Here is a 19,217-nt window from a genome sequence, read left to right on the forward strand (position 1 = left end):
TTTGGGGGTGCAGGGCAAGTGGGGCTGGGGGGCCTGCCTGGGGCCGCATAGCAGGGTGATCGTTGGGTGTCTGAGGCCACATTTTGACCTGGGTGCTCCTGGCTCAAGGGCCAATGCTCTGTCTGCCACCCAGCCACCCCTACTATTATTACTATTTTATTTTATTTTGGGTCTTTTTTTTTTCCCTTCTTTTTGGTTTCTGCAGGGCAGTGGGGATCGGGGAGCTTGCATGTCACATGGCTGGGTGATTGTTGGGTTTACTAGGCTGGATATGGGCTCTGGTGCTTGTGGCTCCAGGGCTGGTGCTCCGTCCATTGCGACACCTGGCCATACCTACAATTATTACTTTTATTTTTTTCTTTTAATTTTTTCTCTCCCCTTTATCGCTCAAGCAAGTCTATATTTATGGGGGGAGGGGGCATTTTGTTTACTCTTAGGTTTTTGGGGGGTTTTTTGCAAGGCAAACGGGGTTAAGCGGCTTGCCCAAGGCCACACAGCTAGGTAATTATTAAGTGTCTGAGACTGGATTTGAACCCAGGTACTCCTGACTCCAAAACCGGTGCTTTATCCACTATGCCACCTAGCCAGCCCTTGTTTACTCATTTACAAGAATATTTTATTAATGTATAAAAAAAATTATACAAAATGAGAATAAATATTAAATTTAAAAATGGGGGAAAAAAACAGCAAAATGAAAAAAAGTAAAAAGACCAGGGTCATTCCCCCATGAATACACAAAGCATCAACAGGAAGAGTGGCTATAGGTAAAAAACAAGGGAAAGGTACTATGTTAAAGATTGGAGAATCCATCAATCAATGAGCTCTGTGTAATCCCAAGGGGAGGGAAGGGAGAGAGACTAAGACCCCCACCCAACACTTTTTTTTCTCAGTAGTAGCATAGCATGGGATGTGCAAGCATGGGTTGTAGTCTACATTAGAGTTCACATCACCTTTCCAGTCTGCTAGGTTCACAACTTCCTCATCATCCTCGACTCCTTAGATCTGTTCAAAATTGTGATCTCTAATTGTTGAGTCCTTTTCTGAGGCAGCTGAATTGCTGCCATTTTTTTAAGCCTGTATCCTTGACCTCTGACACATGACCCACTCGGTCCTGAGTGCTGCAAACAGTCTGTGTCAGCAATTAAAAACACACCCGTATACTTAGAAAATTTGGAAACCAAGTTCTCTGACCCCTTTTAAAATGTTTCCCAAAAAGAGTTGCAGTGCATTTGGAACCCATTTGTGAAAAATATGAAAATATCCAATTAGTTTACAGGAACACCTGATTGACATCATGGAAGCTGGAAACTTACTGGCCCAATTCAACAAAACTCTTTACCCAACTAGTAGAGAACAGGATTGAAAAGTAAGCTTCATGGGCCATTAGTACAGTCTTACTTCTTCCATTTGGAGCCAAGAGCCATGAAGAACAAAGACGGGTCTAAAAGGAACTTAGGACCACACCTCTGAGTTGACAATGAAGCCTATTCAATCACATTTCTCTTCCTAAAAATATCATTGTTAATAATATTTTGGTGAGAACAAACTATATATATTTTCTACCAGGGACAATCAAAAATGTTTCTCTTGTGGAAATGTGAACAAGGAAAGAGGGATTGGGCTGGTCCCAGAGGGCAGAAGGAAATTTCCCCCAAAGTTTTGAGATGAAGTTTCCCATTCCTGGGAGTGTCCAGGTGCACAGCCACTGTCCCAGATGCTGCTGGGGGATTCTTATTCAGGTAGGGGTAGAGATTAGACTCCCTCATCCTTACCTAAAAGAAGGAAAAGGTAGAACCCCACCCCCACCTGTCTACATCATAACAGGGCTAGCACTCCCCAAGTCTTTGGAGGAGTGGGCTCCTATACTCCATGCTGTTTGTTCAGTACCCACAGGCTGAAGAAGATGAAGTAAAAAAATAAAAACCTCAAACAAGTCGATTGAAATATCGTTTTATTAAGTGCCTATTGTAGGCTAGATACTCTGCTGGACTTTAGGGAAGCCTTGCTCTGAAGGTGCCTCCACCCCGACCCTCTGCAGTGGGCCAGGAAGGTTAAGGAGTCTGCACTGAGAAGCAGACAGGTCCCGGACTCGGCCTGTAGCTGCTCCTTCTGCCCAGGGAGACCTCCCGTCCTCTGATCCCACAGCTACTGGACAAAACAAATCACACTCTGGGTCCCTGGGGTGGGGGCAAAGCTCTCCCAATTCCTGAAGTCTCCCAACGTCCTACCCGGGACTCTGGGCTGGAACTCCAAAGGAAACTTTGCTGCTAAGTTAGCCTACGTAGCCTGCAGAAGTACATGGGCCCAAAGTTGGCCCAAAGGACGGGGAGAACCAGCTCCCCCATGCGGCACGATGGGAAGAAGGAGAAGGTGTCCTGGAAGAGATGCCGGAAGCAGCTCAGGTCTTCCACCTGGACATCAGTTTGGTACTGATTGGCCAGTACGTCAATGGCCCCACCTACAACATACTCGTTTTGTAGGTGGGAGAGGGTGCAGGTGGAGTAGACAGCCACCCCACCAGGTTTGGTGGCAAGGAGGCCAGCCCTGAAAGCAAAGAAAGAAAGGATGAAGGGCCAGTCCTGGCAGGGAGGGTCCCAAGCAGCTCTCCTGATAGTTCTCACTGATTCAGGACCAGCGGCCAGCTTCCCCCTTCCCAAGGAGGGCTGGGGCATCCTCAGTCTCTCCTAGACTCTGGCCAGTGTGGAGAGCTCAAGTGGCAGCTCAGTCAGGAGCAGGATCCTGTCCACAGTTAAGGCCTGTGCACCCTCATATCCAGTAAGTGCAAAGACCTGAGACTCAACCTAGGCCATTCCTGCCTATATCAATCACACAATTCTTGCCTAACTCTTCCCTGACTCTACTGTACCCCCTTCTAATCAGTCTCCCGAATCCCAGCTTCCTCCTATGCTCTTTGTTTCAAACATGCCTGACTCTTTATGATCCCATGCGGGATTTTCCAGGCAGAGATAATGGAGTGGTTTGCCATTTCCTTCTGCAGCTAAGGAACAGATAAGGAAACTGAGGCAAACAGGGTGAAAGTGACTTGTCCAAGATCACACAACAGTCAGTGCCTGAGGCCAGAGATGAACTTAGGTCTTCCTGATTCTATCCACTGAACCACCTCCCTACGCCCCTGCTCTTTACAGCTCTGCCAAAAGAATTGTGCTAAGACTTAAGGATGACCACATCAGCAATCAAGGCCTCTGCAGTCTGGCTCCAACCTCAAGTCACATTCTACCCAATCAGGACAAACTGGAAGATGGCTAGGCAGGCTCAGAGGGACCCTCAGAGGGGATCTTGTCTTCTTTGTTCTTTCCCCAGGAAGAGCAGTGGCTGCTCTGTTCCAGACCCTAAACCTGATAGTCTCATCCCCACTACAGAGAACCCAGTTCCTACTGTGGGATCAGAAAAAACGAGTTCACACAATGGCGGAAATCTGGTGGGTTTCAGATTGCCTCATCCGCTGCCCAGGGAGCCCCTAATAAGACAGTTGGGGCCTGAGGAATGGGAATAAGCCAAGGCCCAGATGTGGTCACATCATTCCAATTTGTCCTGCCTATGTCCAAGGGTAGAACACAACGATTCTTTCAGAGGGCAGATTCAAATACATGGGAGCACGTCAGGGGACTCCCTGCTCATAGTCCTCTGGACCTGGCTGGACATCAGCCTCCATCATCTCTCTGCCTCCCAATAGACCCAGCTCACCCTCAGGTGGCTCACGACCCCACCCCACTTACACCAGGAGCTGCATCTGCAGCATAGGCAGCATCTGACGTTCAGTCTTCCGAGAACGCTTGAAGATGTTATTGTCTTCTTCAAGAACAGAATGCCGGTCAGTTGTGCAGGGCACATCCACTAGCACCTGCTCCAAGGAGAAAAGGCCTTAGAAAGCAGTTGGACCTGCAGCGCCCCCATCCCCCTGACAAAGGACGAAGCAATGACAAAAAAAGACAGGCAGCCTAAGGGCTCGGTGGAGAGTGACGGCGGACAAGTCACATCACCCACTTCTGTAAGAATAACACAGTAACTGTGAGGTCACTTGATATTTCTCTCCCTCCTCTCCTCACGGCCCCCCCGTCTTGCTCCTCTATGACAGGCAGGGGCTTGGCCTGGCTGCTCCTAAGGCCCCTGTGGTTCGAGAGCTAAGCCAGTTAATACAGCACGTGCTTCCCACCTACGACTTGCAGGAGAGGAGTTCAGACTCTGAGCAGGTCCAGGGCTCTGAGCCGATTCTGACCAAGACACCCCAGAGGAGCAGAGGAAGCTATTCCATCAGGGCTCAGTTGGGCCAGCTCCAGTATGGGCCCCTACACTTACTCTGGGAATCCTGGGATTCTAGGGTCTGGAGGAACACCCAGGACAGCTGTGTCCCAACCCCAGGAGCCAGTCACTCACCCGGTCATAGGTACTCCTCTCCAGGTCTCCCCACTTCCTACCATCCTGGGATGTGACTCGCACCTGGCTCCTGTCCTGGGGGACATAGCTATGCAGAACCTGCTTCAGTCTCCTGGTTCGGGAACCAGAGATGTCATTAGCTGACAGGTGACCTGGGGGAAGGAGAGTGGACTGAAGAGGGCCGGAGGAGAAGGTGCTAGGCTGGGCCTCACCAAAGACACAGATAACTGAGGCAAAGCCAAGACCCCCCACCCCCTCCACCCCAGATCAAGCAGAAATTCTGGGTTCCATTTAGACTCGTGAACACACAGCAAGGGAAGAGCCTGGCTTGGTCCTTATGAGTCACATGATATGCCATGGAAAAACTTTTGGAACCTGTGTTTTCACCTGTTATATGGGGTCAGCACAGTCCCAGGTTCTCTGGGAAAAGTAGTCCTTATCTTGGAAGGGCTTCCTAATCTCAGATCAACATATCTCATGGTGGGGTGTAGAGGGGAAGGGGATCTTACCTTTTCTTCCCCCCTCCTCCTCCCACCAAGGTCACCCTTCAAACCCCTGACATCCAAGTGACTCCAAAAGGTTTCTAAGAACCCTCCAGTTCCTTCCCTCGTTGTGACTGTCTCCCACACCAGGGCAGGGGGGCTGGGGGGAAAGGTAGTGAAAATGAGACTACTGAGCTTCCTGGAGGACTGGTGACTTCTCCAAGACTTCAGCAGATAAGCAGCAGAAAAGGGCTTCAAACCTGACCACAAAATCAGAGAATCCTCACATCAGTGGGCATCCCAGAGTCTCTGGCCTAGCGCACCCCTTGACTGGAATCCCCTATCATTCCTAAAGAGCAGCTGAGAGGGATGCAACCACCTCCTGAGGTGGTCTGCTCCACTCTGGGACGACTCTCCTAGTTGCCCCCATCCTCTCCATTTCCTCCATCCCTGCTCTGAGGCCAAGCAGAAAGAGGATCTCATGTGAACCCCTGAAGTGCCTCTTCACTTCCCTCACAATCTTGAGGCCCTTTAGCTCAACTGCCCAGAGCCAAACCGAGGCATTCAGGTGTGGTCAGACCAGGACCCCTGCCCCTGTCCCCCTCAATCACACTGCATTCGTTCCAAGTTTAGACTGTCCAAGCACTTCCTACACATGATCTCTACGGATCTTCACAACACAAGAACACTGAGGTTCTGTGGTACAAGTTACAGAGGCAGGGCAGCATTTGCACCTGGTCTTCCCAGAGCTCTCCCCCCACCACAAAAGACTGCCTCTGGTTAACTCTGAGGCCTCAGGTAGTCCATCATGCCCTTTGGAATCTCCTCTGTTCCCTAGGAAAGAAGTGCTCCTTGCTTTGGGGGTACAGTACCACTGATCTGAAGCTTAAGGGCTGTCACTCACCAATCTTTCCCAATCTTGTCTGGTCCAGAAAGAGAAAAGGAGACATGGAAAGTAGATAGTGGTGGTGGGGGTGGTGGGAGACCATGGGGCATCACTGCTAGGGCAAGGAGGGGAGGCACCTGCTCCCCACCTTCCCAAGGGGACTCAATGCTCCCAAGGCAAGTGGGAACCAAGGAGCCCTCGAGTTGTCTGTGTCTCTACTTACGGCAACAGCCGGTCAGAAGCAGTGCCAGCGTCTTCCCACCGGGCCCAGCACACAGGTCCAAGACGCTGTCACCTGGCTGCACATCCAGAGCCAACACGGGCAGCAAGGAAGAGGCATCCATGAGGTAATAGTCGAGAAGACCCAGGCTGCCTACCCTGGAAAACAGAGCCGAGGGTTCAGGAGTAGGAATGGGAGCCTGAGGCCAAGACCAAGACAAGAGGCCACAGCTCCACTCTCCAGAGACAGGCAGTACCCTGAGACAGGTGAAGACAGCTGGTGGGAAAACTCCCCTCCCTGAGGTCTTCTAGCACAGACTAGCTGGTCAGGGCAGTGTGGACACCCCTGGGATCATCTGGCACTTGTGGGTGAAGTCCTCTGGGCTGGGCCAGATAGCTGTACTTGGCTTCTAGAGTGAGACTCGGAGGTCCAGCAAGACACACCAAGCCTGGGATTTCAGGCCTCCTTCCTGCTTTGGGGGACAGGTAGCTCTGCTCTCTCTCTGCAGACACTTGCAGGACTAGAGTGATGACTGGGTGTTGGCAAGCTTTCTGGAGCAGGGACCACCAGACCTGGGCTGCCAAGAGGCTCAGAGCACCAAAGGGTGGGCCACCAATGTCTCAAATTCAAATGACCTTGAACTAACACAGAGATAAAGGCTTGGGCAGGGGGCTCATAGCAACGTCAAAAGCTGCTCTCTAGGGTTAGTTCCTCTTGAACTAACCTTTGGTATCCTCTGGGTTGCCCCCCAAGCCAATCTTCATGGACCTTTGGGGCAAGTGATTATTCAGAGTCTATGGGGGTCCACAATCCAGAAGCAAGCAGCTACCACTCAGACTGGAAAAATGTGGTTTCCTTGGTGAGATTAGCCTGGGATCCCTCTGCTGCTCCTCTTCTTAGCCTCCTGGACATCAGCCCTGCAGCAGCATCACTCCAGTCTATGGGCCTGCTTACCAGGCTGCCCACCTGCTGGTGGGGACCACCAGCACAGGTAACCTCCCTGAAGAGACACTGACTCTGCAAGCTTATGGGCTGTGATGCCATCAAACTGTCATTCTACCAACAGGGACCTGGGAGACCCCACTTTCTACAGGCCCAGCATTCTGGCCTGGGTCTTCTCCATGACAGGAGCAAACAACGTTGAGAAGAGCCTGCTGGGACATTAAGGGGAAGACTCCTTGACAATTCAACATGTCCAAGGTTTCAGGGCAGTGTTATAATCCAGGGGACCAAATGTTTTCTCCTTGTTTGACACTTCTCCTGTTTTCCATGTTACATAACAGATGTGGAAGGAACATAGAGGGGCATTTTTTCAGTATTTCCTAAGTGAAAAATACCTGGGTTACATACAGAGAAGACAGACCCTGCCCTCTAGGAGCTCACAGACTAATGGGGAGATGCCCCTGAAGAAGGTTTCAGCTGCACAACAGATGAAAGTGTCCCCTGGTCCTGAGGGTCAGAAGTGTAGAAGACAGTCAGACCTCCACTGAAAATGATCCCAGAGCCTTTGGGCAGAATTAAGACTTTGTTTTATTCTAGGTCTTCAGGAACTAAGCCCACAGCCCTTGCAGGAGTAGCACCCCAGACTGCATCACCCCACGAGGGTAGCAGAAAGCCCTGGGCTGGATGCCTGGCTACTCCCTGGGCTCTTGAATCTTGGGATCAAGATGGTGGTGTAGGCAGTGAGCTGACTTGCCTGACCCTATGCTGCCCCGTGTCTCTCTGAAGAGGCTTCCTGCTTCAGTCAGGCTGCTCTGAAGCATTTGGGGGGCAGTCGGTCTTTATGGCTGACCCCTTCTTCGTGAGTTACTTTCCACATTACAATGATCTGGGAGATGCTGCTACTCCCCCAGGCTCCTGTTCTCATCTGACTGTTGGTGGCAGCAGGTCAGTGGTTGTTGCTGCTCCTGGTGATGAGTCAGGTCCCTTCTCTACAGTGACTTCTCCCCTCCAAAGGGAATAGAGCTGTAAACAGCTCTAGTAGTCGGGGGTCTTCAGTAGTCTGGCCTGTGCTATGCCCTGTCTGCTGCTTCAGGGAGGTTGATCATCTGTGAAAACTTGCCTGTCCCCATCACACGTGCAGGTCATGCCTTTAAGATTAAGAGATGAGAATGGTGTCAGGAGGTCTGCAGTTCAGCTAGAATGGACTGCACTTGGAAACCCTGAAGCATCTTCAGGTGTGTAATCTCAGATCCACCAAAATCAGGACCAGCAGGTGGGTTGTGGGAATCTCAGGAAGGTGGGGGATGTGGAGCCTTGAGCTGAGAATATAGGGAGGGGTTCTCCTGAAAGGGCAGGGATGAGAACAAGAGATGTCTAGATATCAGAGGTCCTGTCACCTAATATATGTGGGGTCTTAAGCAAGTCATTCTCCATCTGGCCTTGGGTTTCCAAACAAAAGAAATGAGAGGGACTGAACTAGATGGAGGCTGACATCTCTTCCAGCTCTGAGTCCCATGCACCATCTGGCAGTAACAAAGGCCATGTCCTTGTTCTCAACATATTCCCCTCTTTCAGAAACCTTGAGAATTTACCTGTTGGTTTCTCAGTCAGAGTCCCTCCTCTAGCCCTTGTATTGCTCCATAAACAACATTTACCTGGCGCCATTTTCCCTCCATGATAGTACACGGAGGAGGGGGCTTTAGTAGTCATAAGGCATCTTCCCCCTCCTAGTCTGTTTCCTGAACTGGAAAATGGGGACAATGATGCCCCCCCACCACCACTATCTACTGGCCAGTTACAACTCTAAAGCCCTCATGCCTGCCCTCCCTCATGGCACTGGACAAATGTCCTACCTAGATGGATGGAAGCGGCTGATGTCCCCTCTGGTGAATGTGTAGCATCGGAGGTTAGGGCTGCAGGGCCAGGGGGCTGCTAGGTGTGGGTGTGTCTCAAGCTCTGGAGGAAGGACTGGAGTAACAGCTTCTTCAGGGAAGACCTTCTGCTGCCCCCTCCTCTGTGCCTCCATCACAAAATCTTTGGCTTCAAGTTGCTCTAACTCATGAGTGGTTTGGTCCCAAGTGGAGAAGGTGTTGACCAGGGCCCCATACTTCTGTTCCGAGAGGAGGCTGACCCGGATAGAGGGCCACAGGTCTCCAAACTGTACTTTGTAGTTCATATCAAAATTCTGCAGGGCCAGCCTGATAGAAGAGAATTTTGGCTCCGTGGAGGCCTGCAAAGATGAGAGAGGGTCCTCAAACTCTCCCTGCAGATGGACTGGGTCTATGCTGGGCCTGCCCATTCTCACTTTACAATTTCCATGCACAGTAGTCACAGCTGTTGAATTTTGCCTTTTGTGCTAAATCCTAATCCTGTAAGTAAAGTAATCTGAGATGTTTAATTCAACTTGGCAAGTATTTTTGTTTACTCACTAAAGCATGAAGCCAGAAAAACCTGGGTCCCAGTCCAAGCTTTGTGACCTTGAAAAAAAAAATCTTAGTGCTATCAAAAGTTGTGATTTTAGGGGACGCTAGGTGGCGCAGTGGATAGAGCACAGGCCCTGGAGTCAGGAATACCTGAGTTCAAATCCAGCCTTGGACACTTAATAATTACCTAGCTGTGTGGCCTTGGGCAAGCCACTTAACCCCATTTGCCTTGCAAAATCCTAAAAAAAGTCATGATTTTGATACTGACTAATATGACATGTATAACAAATTTTACGATAATTTGGTTTCTAGAGATCCTATTCAGGGGCAGGATATGGGCCTGAAAAAACAAAGTAAGAACTATCCTGACAGGTCCTGTCTGGGCTTGCCTGTATTAAGTGGGGTATATCAGCATAACCCGTGCTGAACCATAACCCCAAACTATGCGGTCAACCCAGGTGCTCTCACTGGACTCCTACTGGGATCACCACAAGTGTGTGACCCTTGTGCTTTCCTAAGGGTGGGCTCGTCCTGGGAAGGAAACTCAAGCCCCAAAGCCGGCTGTTCTGTGATCCATCTGCCCACTTGTATGAGCACGTACAGAATAGCCAGTTCTACAACAGCAAGTGGACCTCCAAGGTGGAGCAATCCAGTGACCTACAAATCAGTTCTCACCAAGGAAGAAATTGAGGAACTGATCATTACTTAGGGGCGCTCTGTCTTGCTGGTCATGGCCAGGTTAGAGGCGGCTCGGTCAAAATCTGGGTAACAGCTCCCTGGGCAATCCCTTAAGAGCAGATGGAAGATTAAGAGACGGGTGAGCCCAATGAAAACCAGCCCAGATCCTACCCTTGGCCTCCTGTGCCATGAGCCCCCGGGCTCCCTCTCCCCACCCTTCTTTTGTGTCTCCCCCAGTTGGGATGTGACGGGCAGCAGGGACGGCTGGCTTCCTTCTGATGGCACCGCTAGCATTCAGCAGGGGCCTGGGGCTCAGGGAGCGGGCCGGGGGCTCAGGGAGCCGGGCCGGGGGCTCAGGGAGCCGGGCCGGGCCTCACGGAGCCGGGCCGGGGGCTCACGGAGCCGGGCCGGGGGCTCAGGGAGCCGGGCCGGGGGCTCAGGGAGCCGGGCCGGGGGCTCAGGGAGCCGGGCCGGGCCTCACGGACCGGGCCGGGGACTCAGGGAGCGGGCCGGACCTCACGGAGCCGGGCGGGGCCTCACGGAGCCGGGCCGGGGGCTCAGGGAGCCGGGCCGGGCCTCACGGGCCGGGGACTCAGGGAGCGGGCCGGACCTCACGGAGCCGGGCGGGGCCTCACGGGCCGGGCCGGGGGCTCACGGAGCCGGGCCTGGGGCTCAGGGAGCCGGGCCGGGGGCTCAGGGAGCCGGGCCGGGGCCTCACGGAGCCGGGCCGGGGGCTCAGGGAGCCGGGCTGGGCCTCACGGGCCGGGGACTCAGGGAGCGGGCCGGACCTCACGGAGCCGGGCGGGGCCTCACGGGCCGGGGGCTCAGGGAGCCGGGCCGGGGGCTCAGGGAGCCGGGCCGGGGGCTCAGGGAGCCGGGCCGGGCCTCACGGAGCCGGGCCGGGGGCTCACGGAGCCGGGCGGGGCCTCACGGGCCGGGGGCTCAGGGAGCCGGGCAGGGGGCTCAGGGAGCGGGCCGGACCTCACGGAGCCGGGCGGGGCCTCACGGGCCGGGGGCTCAGGGAGCCGGGCAGGGGGCTCAGGGAGCGGGCCGGACCTCACGGACCGGGCCGGGCCTCAGGGAGCGGGCCGGACCTCACGGAGCCGGGCGGGGCCTCACGGGCCGGGGGCTCAGGGAGCCGGGCCGGGGCCTCAGGGAGCCGGGCCGGACCTCACGGACCGGGCCGGGCCTCAGGGAGCTCGCACACACAAGGAGGCTGGCTGCGGCAGATGCCTCCCCATCCCCCCACTGCTTGCTGAATGTTGCCGGGCTCCGCTGACAGAACAGGCCCCTTGGGGGTGTCTCGGGCCCCACACAGGGCTCTGCGGGGGTTCAGGCAGCTAGGCGGCTGCCCCAGCCAGTCCTGAGTTCGAATCCGCGCTCAGACGCTGCCTGTGTGCCCCTGGGGGGGCTGCTGAGGGGGAGCCCTGCAGAAAGCTGGGGACAACCCACGGGGCGGAGGGAGAGGAGGGGGCCCCGGCACGGGACCCAACTTCAGCCAAGGTGACCTTGGAAAAACAACAGGGCGGGGCGCCGGTCACGTGAGGGGCAGCACGTGACCCTGCGGGGGGGGCGGCTCCCTCGGGGCCCTGGAGCCCGTACCCCGCCCAGGCACGCGCACACCGCCCCACTCGGCGCTCCGGGGCGGGGGCCGCTTCCGGCGGGGCCCGTCACTCACCCACTTGGTCTTGTGCCGCAGCCTCCGCGGAACCAGCGCAGGCCCGGGCCGCCGCAGCAGCCGGCGCGCCCCCGCCACAAGGCGCCGGGACGCCTCCATGTCGGCTACGCGTGCGCGCGGCCGCTTCCGGAACCAAGGGCTTTCCTCAAGATGGCGGCCGCCACGCCGGAAGTTAGGGCTTAATGGGGAGCGGGACCACGATCACGTGACGCTCAGTGGTGGGAGGGGCGCGCTTTCGGCGATGACGTCAGGCCTCGGGGGGACTTCTTTGTCCTCCCCGGGCCCCGCCTGGGCGCGTCCCCCCAGCCGCGGGCCTCGATGCCCGCTGTGTGGCCCTGGCACCCGGCACCCGGGGCCGCCTCGTCCCGATTCCGGCCTGGCTGCACGTGGGGAGCCGGCGGGCAGGGCTGCGGGGACCCCCGGGTGCCTGAGCCCGGGCAGGCTTCCCGCTGTCCCCCAAGTGCAGGGTTCTGGGGGGCCGGCGTGCAGCTGACAGGAATGCCCAAGTGCTCCCACTGGTCACCGGGTCCTCACCACCCTCATTCTACAGTCCGGCCGGACTTCCCAGTGGCCTTGGACGGGGCTGGGCAGACAGGGGAGGGTCAAGGAGGGCTGAACTTGTGAACCTGCATAATAGGAGGCTAAACAGGCCCAAGCTGCGTTTGGGGGACTAGACCTGGACATCAGAGTCCAAAGGAGGGCCGAGAGGCCGAGGGGCGCCCCTGAGGAGGAAGGAGCTGGCAGCCCCAGAGATGAGTCAGGGCAGGCTGGCCCAACCACAGGAAAAATCAAGAGAAGCCAAAGATTGGCGACCTGGGGTGGCTGCTCCCCCCGCCCCCGAGGCCGGATTTGGGGATCTTGGCCACCTCATGCTTCTATGACCTCTCATTTCTATGGGAAATTGTGTCCCCTCCCCCCTCTGCTGGCACTGAGGCTGTGGGACACTCTTTGGGAAAGACAGCTTCTGCCTGGGTCTGAGTGACCATTTTCAGAGACAACAGGAGACACTGCCACAAATGATTGGGTTTTATTCCAATGGAGCTGCCGGGGGTCACAGGGGCTCCAGGCCCAAGCCTAAGGCCAGAAGGCCTCATAGCAGAATAAAAGGACATAGGGAACAACAGTGCACTGAGGTCCAAGGTGACGTGCCATGAAATGATGCCGCTGAGACGTTCCCCCAGCAGGGCAGAGCCTGGACAGCTGGTAAGACTGCGGATGTTTATTTCACACTCTCAAAGAGTGAGTGAGCCACCTGGGGGAAGGAAAAGGGAAAGATGAACATGGCTCTAGAGAAAAGACAGGTAGCGCCCCTCTGCAGAATGACACAGTGACACACACAATGGCAGCTAACGCAAGCCTGGTTGACCTTCAGCATGTGCCTGTGATAGGGGCTGCCATTTTAAGGGTGAGAACACCAAAACTCAGAGAGGGCAGGGAATCAGCCAAAGATCACACAATTAGAAGTGTCTTGAGGTCACATTTGAACTTCGGTAGGCTGAACTGGCTCCAAATCCCGAGCTCTAACCACTGAGCAGTACCAAACCTAGCATCTAAGAACACCTCCCTAGGTGTGATCTGAGTCCTCTGCTCCCCAGGTGAACCCTGGGTAGGTGGGTTCTAGGCTCCCACTTATTCCAGCTGCTCCTGGTACCCCAAAATTGCAGGGAAGTCCTAAATTCTAGGGTCTGGCTCACTGACTCACACAGTGGTCACGGGCATGCAGGAAGTCAAAGAGCTCCTCAGTACAGTCCTCCTCAGTGTTGGGACGCCCAGACACACGTTCTGTGCACGTCTCCAGCCGTTCACGAGCCTTCACGCATTTCTCTATTTGCTCACAGTACTCCCTCACTGTGTTCAGGGGGTCCTTGAGAGATACAAGAGACAGAGTCAGGGGTCTAGGAAACATTCCCTTACTACCCAGGGCCAACTCCCTTCACCACCCCTCACTCCCAGGTCTCACCTGGACGACAGGGTTGGGAGACTTTGCTTAATGGGACCCACGAAAGCAGGGCAGCACCATCTGAGCAGCGCCCACTTCTAAAGTCTGTTGTACAGAACTGGCACTAACAGAAGGAGTGGAGTTGCTGCTACCTCCCAGATTCTGGATTCTTGGCTCTCTTTAACCAGGGTGGGCTGTGGAGCCTCAGCCAGCTGCACTAGCAGCTGTCAAGCATGGGACGATGCCCCTTGGCCTGGACCAGCTGGTCAAATATTCTCCAGCTCTGGGTGCCTCCTCCCACACCAAGTACCCCATCTCTTCTTTTTGAAGCTCCCAAGGCCTCATGTTTCTTCCCAGTAATCTCCCCTACAGCCCCATTGACAGAAGGGATCCCCTCCCTAAAATGTATTTATCACAGCTTGAATCTTTAGCTTTTACAGGGATGGTTTCAAATGGAAAATGTTTCTTACCACTAATTCTTCCTCCTCCTCTTCTTCTTCTTCCTACAAAAGAAAAGAGAGTCATCAGTGACAATCAGTTCAACAGAGATCCAAGTTCCTGGTCCAATAGCACCCTAATATTTACAAATCACTCTCCCCACAACCATGGATCACCATCCTTTGTTACCAAATCAGAGATAAAAAAGGGCTCCTAGCCTCAGATTCTGACACTCCACCTCATGTTTTTGCCTACACAAAGCATGATGCCACATGCCATGATGGCTTCCATGTCAGACATGAACATGAATGTTCCAAAAGGCAGAAGTTAAGAGAATCAGAAATGTGAGCATTCATTTACAAAAGCCAGTCATCACCCAAGGCAAGAGCAGAAAGTCCTGGCTGCCGCCTCCATTTCCATATAGCCCCTTATGTGCAGACACTGTGGTGTGCTTCCTAATCATTTCATTTGATCCTGGAAGACAGATGTGGTTGTTACCCACATTTTACAGATGAGGAAGCTGAAGCAAGCAGGGGTGGTGAAGTGACTAGCCCAGGGTCACACAGCCGGCAAATACTCTTAGTAATATCTCAAGTCAGATGTTCCTAAAACCAGACCAAGCAGGTCTGTCAGGTGAAGAGAAAACAGATGGGTAATGTAGAAAAAAGGATGGCTAAGAGATAGACAGACAACCACACTGATGAATGGACGAATGGATGAGCTCGTGGAAGTGACACCAAGTCCAGAATATTTCAGAGGGGCTATAGACAAGAATGAAACCATTCCAGCCTTCACGGAGGCTCTCCTGAGGACAGTGGGAGAATAGAGAAGTGCAGCCCCAAAGTCAGACGGAGGAGAGAGGGCAGGAAAGTCATGAGGGAGCCCTGATCCCAAAGCAGAGCTGACCCTGGCCCTGACTGCCAGAACAAAGAAGGGTTCAGGATGACAAGGTTGACATACAGGCCCAAGATCAGGAAGAGACATCTTCCTGAGTTCAAACCTGACCTCAGGTACTCTCTGTGTGACCCTGAGCCAGTCACTTCACCCTGTTGCCTCATCTGCAAAATAGAAATAACAGCACTTTCCTTCCAGGGCTGTTGTGATGATCAAATGAGAGAGCACAAGGCGACCTAAACTAAGGCAGAGAGAAGCAAATACAAGCCTACGTAGTGCCTCCAACAACATAAAATAGAAGAGGAGCCAAGGGAACTCTGTAAAAATGAGCTTGTTTCCAATGAGGCTAAGGGACACCAGGAGTCCTAAAGGACTTATCTCATTTGACAATATTACTGAACAAGGAGATAAGGAGAATGCTTTGCCTACATTTTAGCAAAGCTTTCTATAAAGTATCCATCAAATACACGAAGTACAAAGGATTAGACAATATGATCAAATCCAGAGCAATTTGTCCCTGCTATAGGTTCACTTTCATCAGTGACTTGGATCAAGGCCTTCGTGATGTGCCCCTCAGACTTGCAGATGACCTAAAGTTGGAAGAGCTAGATAAGAAGCCACAGTATAGGCTTAAATCTAGTAAGATGAAAGTAAATTCTTGCACCTGGGTACAAATGAAAATCAATTTCAAACAAGATGGGGAGGCATGTTTAGATGGCAGTTCTGAAAATAAGCTGGGGGTCTGGGGGAACTGAAAGCTCAATGAAGTAACTGTGATGAGCAAGTATCTTGAGTTGCAAGAAGAGGGATTGAGCTACCAAAGAGAGGAGGGTCAGAGAAGTCCTGTCCTGGTCAGATCTCACCTAGAGTCCTGCAAGACAACCAGGACCTATGACACATGAGGTCAAGCAGAAGGAAATGGAGAAACCACTTTCGGAAACCATGACAACTATCTTCTAGTACGGGAAAGACCATCAGATAGAGAAGGATCTTTGGCTCCAGAGGGCAGAACCAGGAGCCAGGGGAGGAATTCCAAACAAATAGGCAAAAATGTTCCTAAGTAAGCTGGGCTCTCCTTAGAGGCTGTCATGGAGAAGGGCCTGGAAACTCAGCGTTTGCTGCTATTTCTATGGGGTGTAGGGGGTGGGGGATGGACCAGACCACAGTGCCTTACCTTCAAATCTGGGAAAATGATATAGACTTGGCTGATAGGTGCGTTAGCTGCACTGAACTGCTTTGTTTCCCTTTAAATTACAAGGGATGGCTCGCTAGGGAGAGAGGGGAAAGATAGGAAAGTGATAGCAAAACAAAAGATATCAATAAAAATTTAAAAGTGGCAAAATTGGGGTGGTTAGATGCCACAGTAGATAAAACACCAGCCCTGGAGTCAGGAAGACCCAAGTTCAAATCCAGCCTCAGACACTTAATAATTACCTAGCTGTGTGGCCTTGGGCAAGCTACTTAACCCCACTGCTGTGCAAAAACCAAAAAACGGCAAAATGCTGATAAGAACTACATGTGCTATTGTTTTTAAGGCTAAATCTAGTCCAAAGAACTGGGAAAATGAACCTCCTTCCCCATTCACTGGAAAAGGGAAAGTTAGAAAATATTACAAAAATAATCTGACAGATGTTGATTGCCACTCCCTCCCTGCCTTTTTTTAATGAGGAAAGACTTATGGGAAGGGGAGAGATATATTTAGAAATCAATGTGAAGCAGAAACAAGACACCAATTTAAAAAGTCAAGCCTTTTGGAAGTCTTTTCTCACTAAATTTTCCTGAACAGCTGGAAGGTCTTACAATGATGTTGGCAGGCATGTGGCATACAGAACACATATCATGAGGGGAGACACTGGAACCTGCACCAACCCCTTGAGAATAACTTTCCAGGTGCAGCTGACATTTCAGAAATGGGACAACCTCCATCCCACATCTAGCAGTGCCTGACATGGCTACAATCTCTCCATGTGGGGCTCTCACTCCAGTGCCTTATCTTGGACTTCCCAACCCCACTGGGGCCAGTTTCCCAAGCTTCCCCAAAGCCCTGGTGCACAGTCCAACTGAGAGGCCCCTGGCACTCAAGTTCAGGCTTCCTAAAACAGCTCTCACGATCTTGGCAGTGACTTCTGGGCCACAGACTTAGACCTAAAAGGGATACCATAAGCCAATCTCTCACTTTATAGGAGCTCAGCTTTGACTGTCTCAGATTAGTGCCACCTTCTCATTCTGTGACACCCTCCTGCGGGAGCTACTCAGGTACCTTCCCCAACTAATCCCTTTTCATAGGATTTCTTCCCATTAGGATGTAAGCTTGAAAGCAAGGGCTTTCCTTTTCTAGCTGTTGTATCTCCAGCATTTAGCACTGCCTCCAGCACAGAGAGTGGGGGTGAAGGGGAGCCCTAAATCAGTGCCTGTAGACTGTCTCCATTGCACTTCCTGCTATAAACCATACTGAGTCAAATTTTTCTTTTTTAGTTTGTTGCAAGGCAAATGGAGTTCAATAGCTTGCCCAAGGCTACACAGCTAAGTAATTAGTAAGTGTCGGAGGAGGGAGTTGAACTCAGGTACTCCTGACTCCAGGGCTGGTGCTCTACTGAGTCAAATTGAGGATCCTTAGAGATCCTTAACTTAAAAAATGTGAACCTTGGAGAGAGCCGTCCACTGAAGAGATCAGAGACAGACCACAAGGGGTTGGTCAGCAAGCCCAGGCAGCTTTTTTGAGGGTAATCATTCTGAGGGATCTCCAATGGAATCTGGAAAGGATTAAGCATGTTTATAGGCAGCAAAGAACGAGTCAATGTAACTGAAGCTTAAGGGAATGAAAAGGAATAGATGAGGGTGGAAGCATGGAGAAGAAAGGGATGGACTCAAGGGGGATTTGAGAGTGACCTGGACAAGAAAGGTCACCTCAACGTGGGGTGAATGGGAAATGACGTGGAGAAGAGGAGATCCGGATGATCACTCTGGGATTTTTGAGTGGAGCGTGAAGGGGTGGAGTGGGAATGAGGATCAATGACAGCGGCCGGGCTAGGGGGCTGGGCACCAGCCATCTGCAGCCTTACAGGGAAGCGGCATGATCACTTCTATTATCCCAAACCCAGCCGCGGTGGAAAGAAATGAAAGGTGGGAGAGTGCTGGGGGAGGGGTGGCGGGAGGCCAAGGTCAGGCGGGGCCCCAGTGCCCGGATGGCGCAGGGGCTGCGGGCCGGGTCCCAGCGCCCGGATGGCGCAGGGGCTGCGGGCGGGGTCCCAGCGCCCGGATGGCGCAGGGGCTGCGGGCGGGGGTCCCAGCGCCCGGATGGCGCAGGGGCTGCGGGCGGGGTCCCAGCGCCCGGATGGCGCAGGGGCTGCGGGCGGGGGTCCCAGTGCCCGGATGGCGCAGGGGCTGCGGGCGGGGTCCCAGCGCCCGGATGGCGCAGGGGCTGCGGGCGGGGTCCCAATGCCCGGATGGCGCAGGGGCTGCGGGAGCGGCGGCGCTTCCAGGGGGAGGCCCGGGTGCCGATCCTTGGAGAAGGTCCGCGGGGAGCCCCGAGGAGAGCGGGGTCAGCAGGGTCAAAAGCTGCAGAGGGGGAGGGACAGGTGAAGGCTCACACTCCCGCTGCTGAGCTTGCAGTCTGCCGGGACCCCCGAGTCTTCTTCGGGCCGGCGGACGCCCTCCTGCCCCTCCGCGGGCCCTGGATCCACGTCCCGCCGCTGCCACGCGCGCCGCTTCGGGCGGCCTCCCGGCGCGGGGGGCCCCAAGCACGCGCCCCCCCACCCCGCAGGGGCCCCCCGGAGCCCCTCCTCGGCGGTCCCTCCTGCGGCAGACGGCGGAGCCGGGGGCCCTCCCAGCGCGCCGGCGCCGCTGCGATCCTGGGCCCTCGGCGGCGGGCCCGGGGCGCCGCGTGCCCTCACCTTCTTGGGGTCCCCGCCGTCGTGCGAGCCCTTGGCGCCCCCGAACACCATGTCTGCCGTCCGCTTAGCTCCCGCGAGCGCGGCTCCTCCCTGCGGCCCGAGAAGGACTGGCCAGGGTCACGGGCCGGAAATCCACGCCTCCACCGGAAGCCGAGCGGCCTTTCCCAACGGCGCCGCTCAAGGGGGGGACGGCGCTCCCGGTGCTGCTTCTGGGGGGTCCCCGCGCGGCAGGAGGGTGGCCCTAACGCCCAACGGAGAGCCGAAGGGGTCAGGCTGCCCAGGCGCGGGCCCCGAGGCTGGCGGCCGCCCGAACGGCGGAACCGACCTCTCCGCTCCCCCCCGCGGGGCG

At 54.3% G+C, this 19,217-nt stretch overlaps 2 protein-coding genes across 6 annotated transcripts; both read right to left on the reverse strand.

The window, feature by feature from the left end:
- Positions 1–1,934: 1,934 nt before the first annotated feature.
- On the reverse strand, positions 1,935–11,806 carry NSUN4 (NOP2/Sun RNA methyltransferase 4). 5 transcript variants are annotated; one of them, XM_074221521.1, is made up of 6 exons: positions 11,705–11,796; positions 8,779–9,155; positions 5,987–6,141; positions 4,396–4,547; positions 3,738–3,862; positions 1,935–2,544 (listed from the first exon to the last, which is right to left on the reverse strand). In XM_074221521.1, exons 2-6 carry the CDS (start codon positions 9,099–9,101, stop codon positions 2,268–2,270), a joined length of 1,032 nt encoding a protein of 343 aa, XP_074077622.1. In that variant the 5' UTR covers positions 9,102–9,155; positions 11,705–11,796; the 3' UTR covers positions 1,935–2,267. The 5 variants fall into 5 exon arrangements, with proteins under 5 accessions (XP_074077622.1, XP_074077625.1, XP_074077623.1 ...); XM_074221524.1 differs by lacking the exon at positions 11,705–11,796 and adding an exon at positions 10,024–10,349; XM_074221522.1 differs by lacking the exon at positions 11,705–11,796 and adding an exon at positions 10,024–10,349 and having other exon boundaries at positions 8,779–9,294.
- A 909-nt stretch (positions 11,807–12,715) lies between these two features.
- Positions 12,716–18,982, reverse strand: UQCRH (ubiquinol-cytochrome c reductase hinge protein). Its single transcript, XM_074221535.1, has 4 exons — positions 18,869–18,982; positions 14,114–14,146; positions 13,407–13,568; positions 12,716–12,956 (listed from the first exon to the last, which is right to left on the reverse strand). Exons 1-4 carry the CDS (start codon positions 18,917–18,919, stop codon positions 12,924–12,926), a joined length of 279 nt encoding a protein of 92 aa, XP_074077636.1. The 5' UTR covers positions 18,920–18,982; the 3' UTR covers positions 12,716–12,923.
- Positions 18,983–19,217: the final 235 nt, after the last annotated feature.

This window comes from Macrotis lagotis, chromosome 2 (assembly GCF_037893015.1).
Source record: "Macrotis lagotis isolate mMagLag1 chromosome 2, bilby.v1.9.chrom.fasta, whole genome shotgun sequence".
NCBI classification, from domain to species: Eukaryota; Metazoa; Chordata; class Mammalia; order Peramelemorphia; family Peramelidae; genus Macrotis; species Macrotis lagotis.

Bases quoted from the DNA above. Each gene is read 5' to 3' on its own strand.
- NSUN4 (XM_074221522.1), bottom strand. From the start codon at position 9,224: ATGGGCAGGCCCAGCATAGACCCAGTCCATCTGCAGGGAGAGTTTGAG. The intron at 3,863-4,395 runs GTGAGTGACTGG...TCCTTGGAGCAG, and splicing joins AGAGGAGTACCTATGACCGG to GTGCTAGTGGATGTGCCCTG. The intron at 2,545-3,737 runs GTAAGTGGGGTG...CTTTGCTTTCAG, and splicing joins CTGCAGATGCAGCTCCTGGT to GGCTGGCCTCCTTGCCACCA.
- UQCRH (XM_074221535.1), bottom strand. From the start codon at position 18,919: ATGGTGTTCGGGGGCGCCAAGGGCTCGCACGACGGCGGGGACCCCAAG. The intron at 14,147-18,868 runs GTGAGGGCACGC...TTTCTTTTGTAG, and splicing joins ACGGCGGGGACCCCAAGAAG to GAAGAAGAAGAAGAGGAGGA. The intron at 13,569-14,113 runs GTAAGAAACATT...GTATCTCTCAAG, and splicing joins AGGAGGAGGAAGAATTAGTG to GACCCCCTGAACACAGTGAG.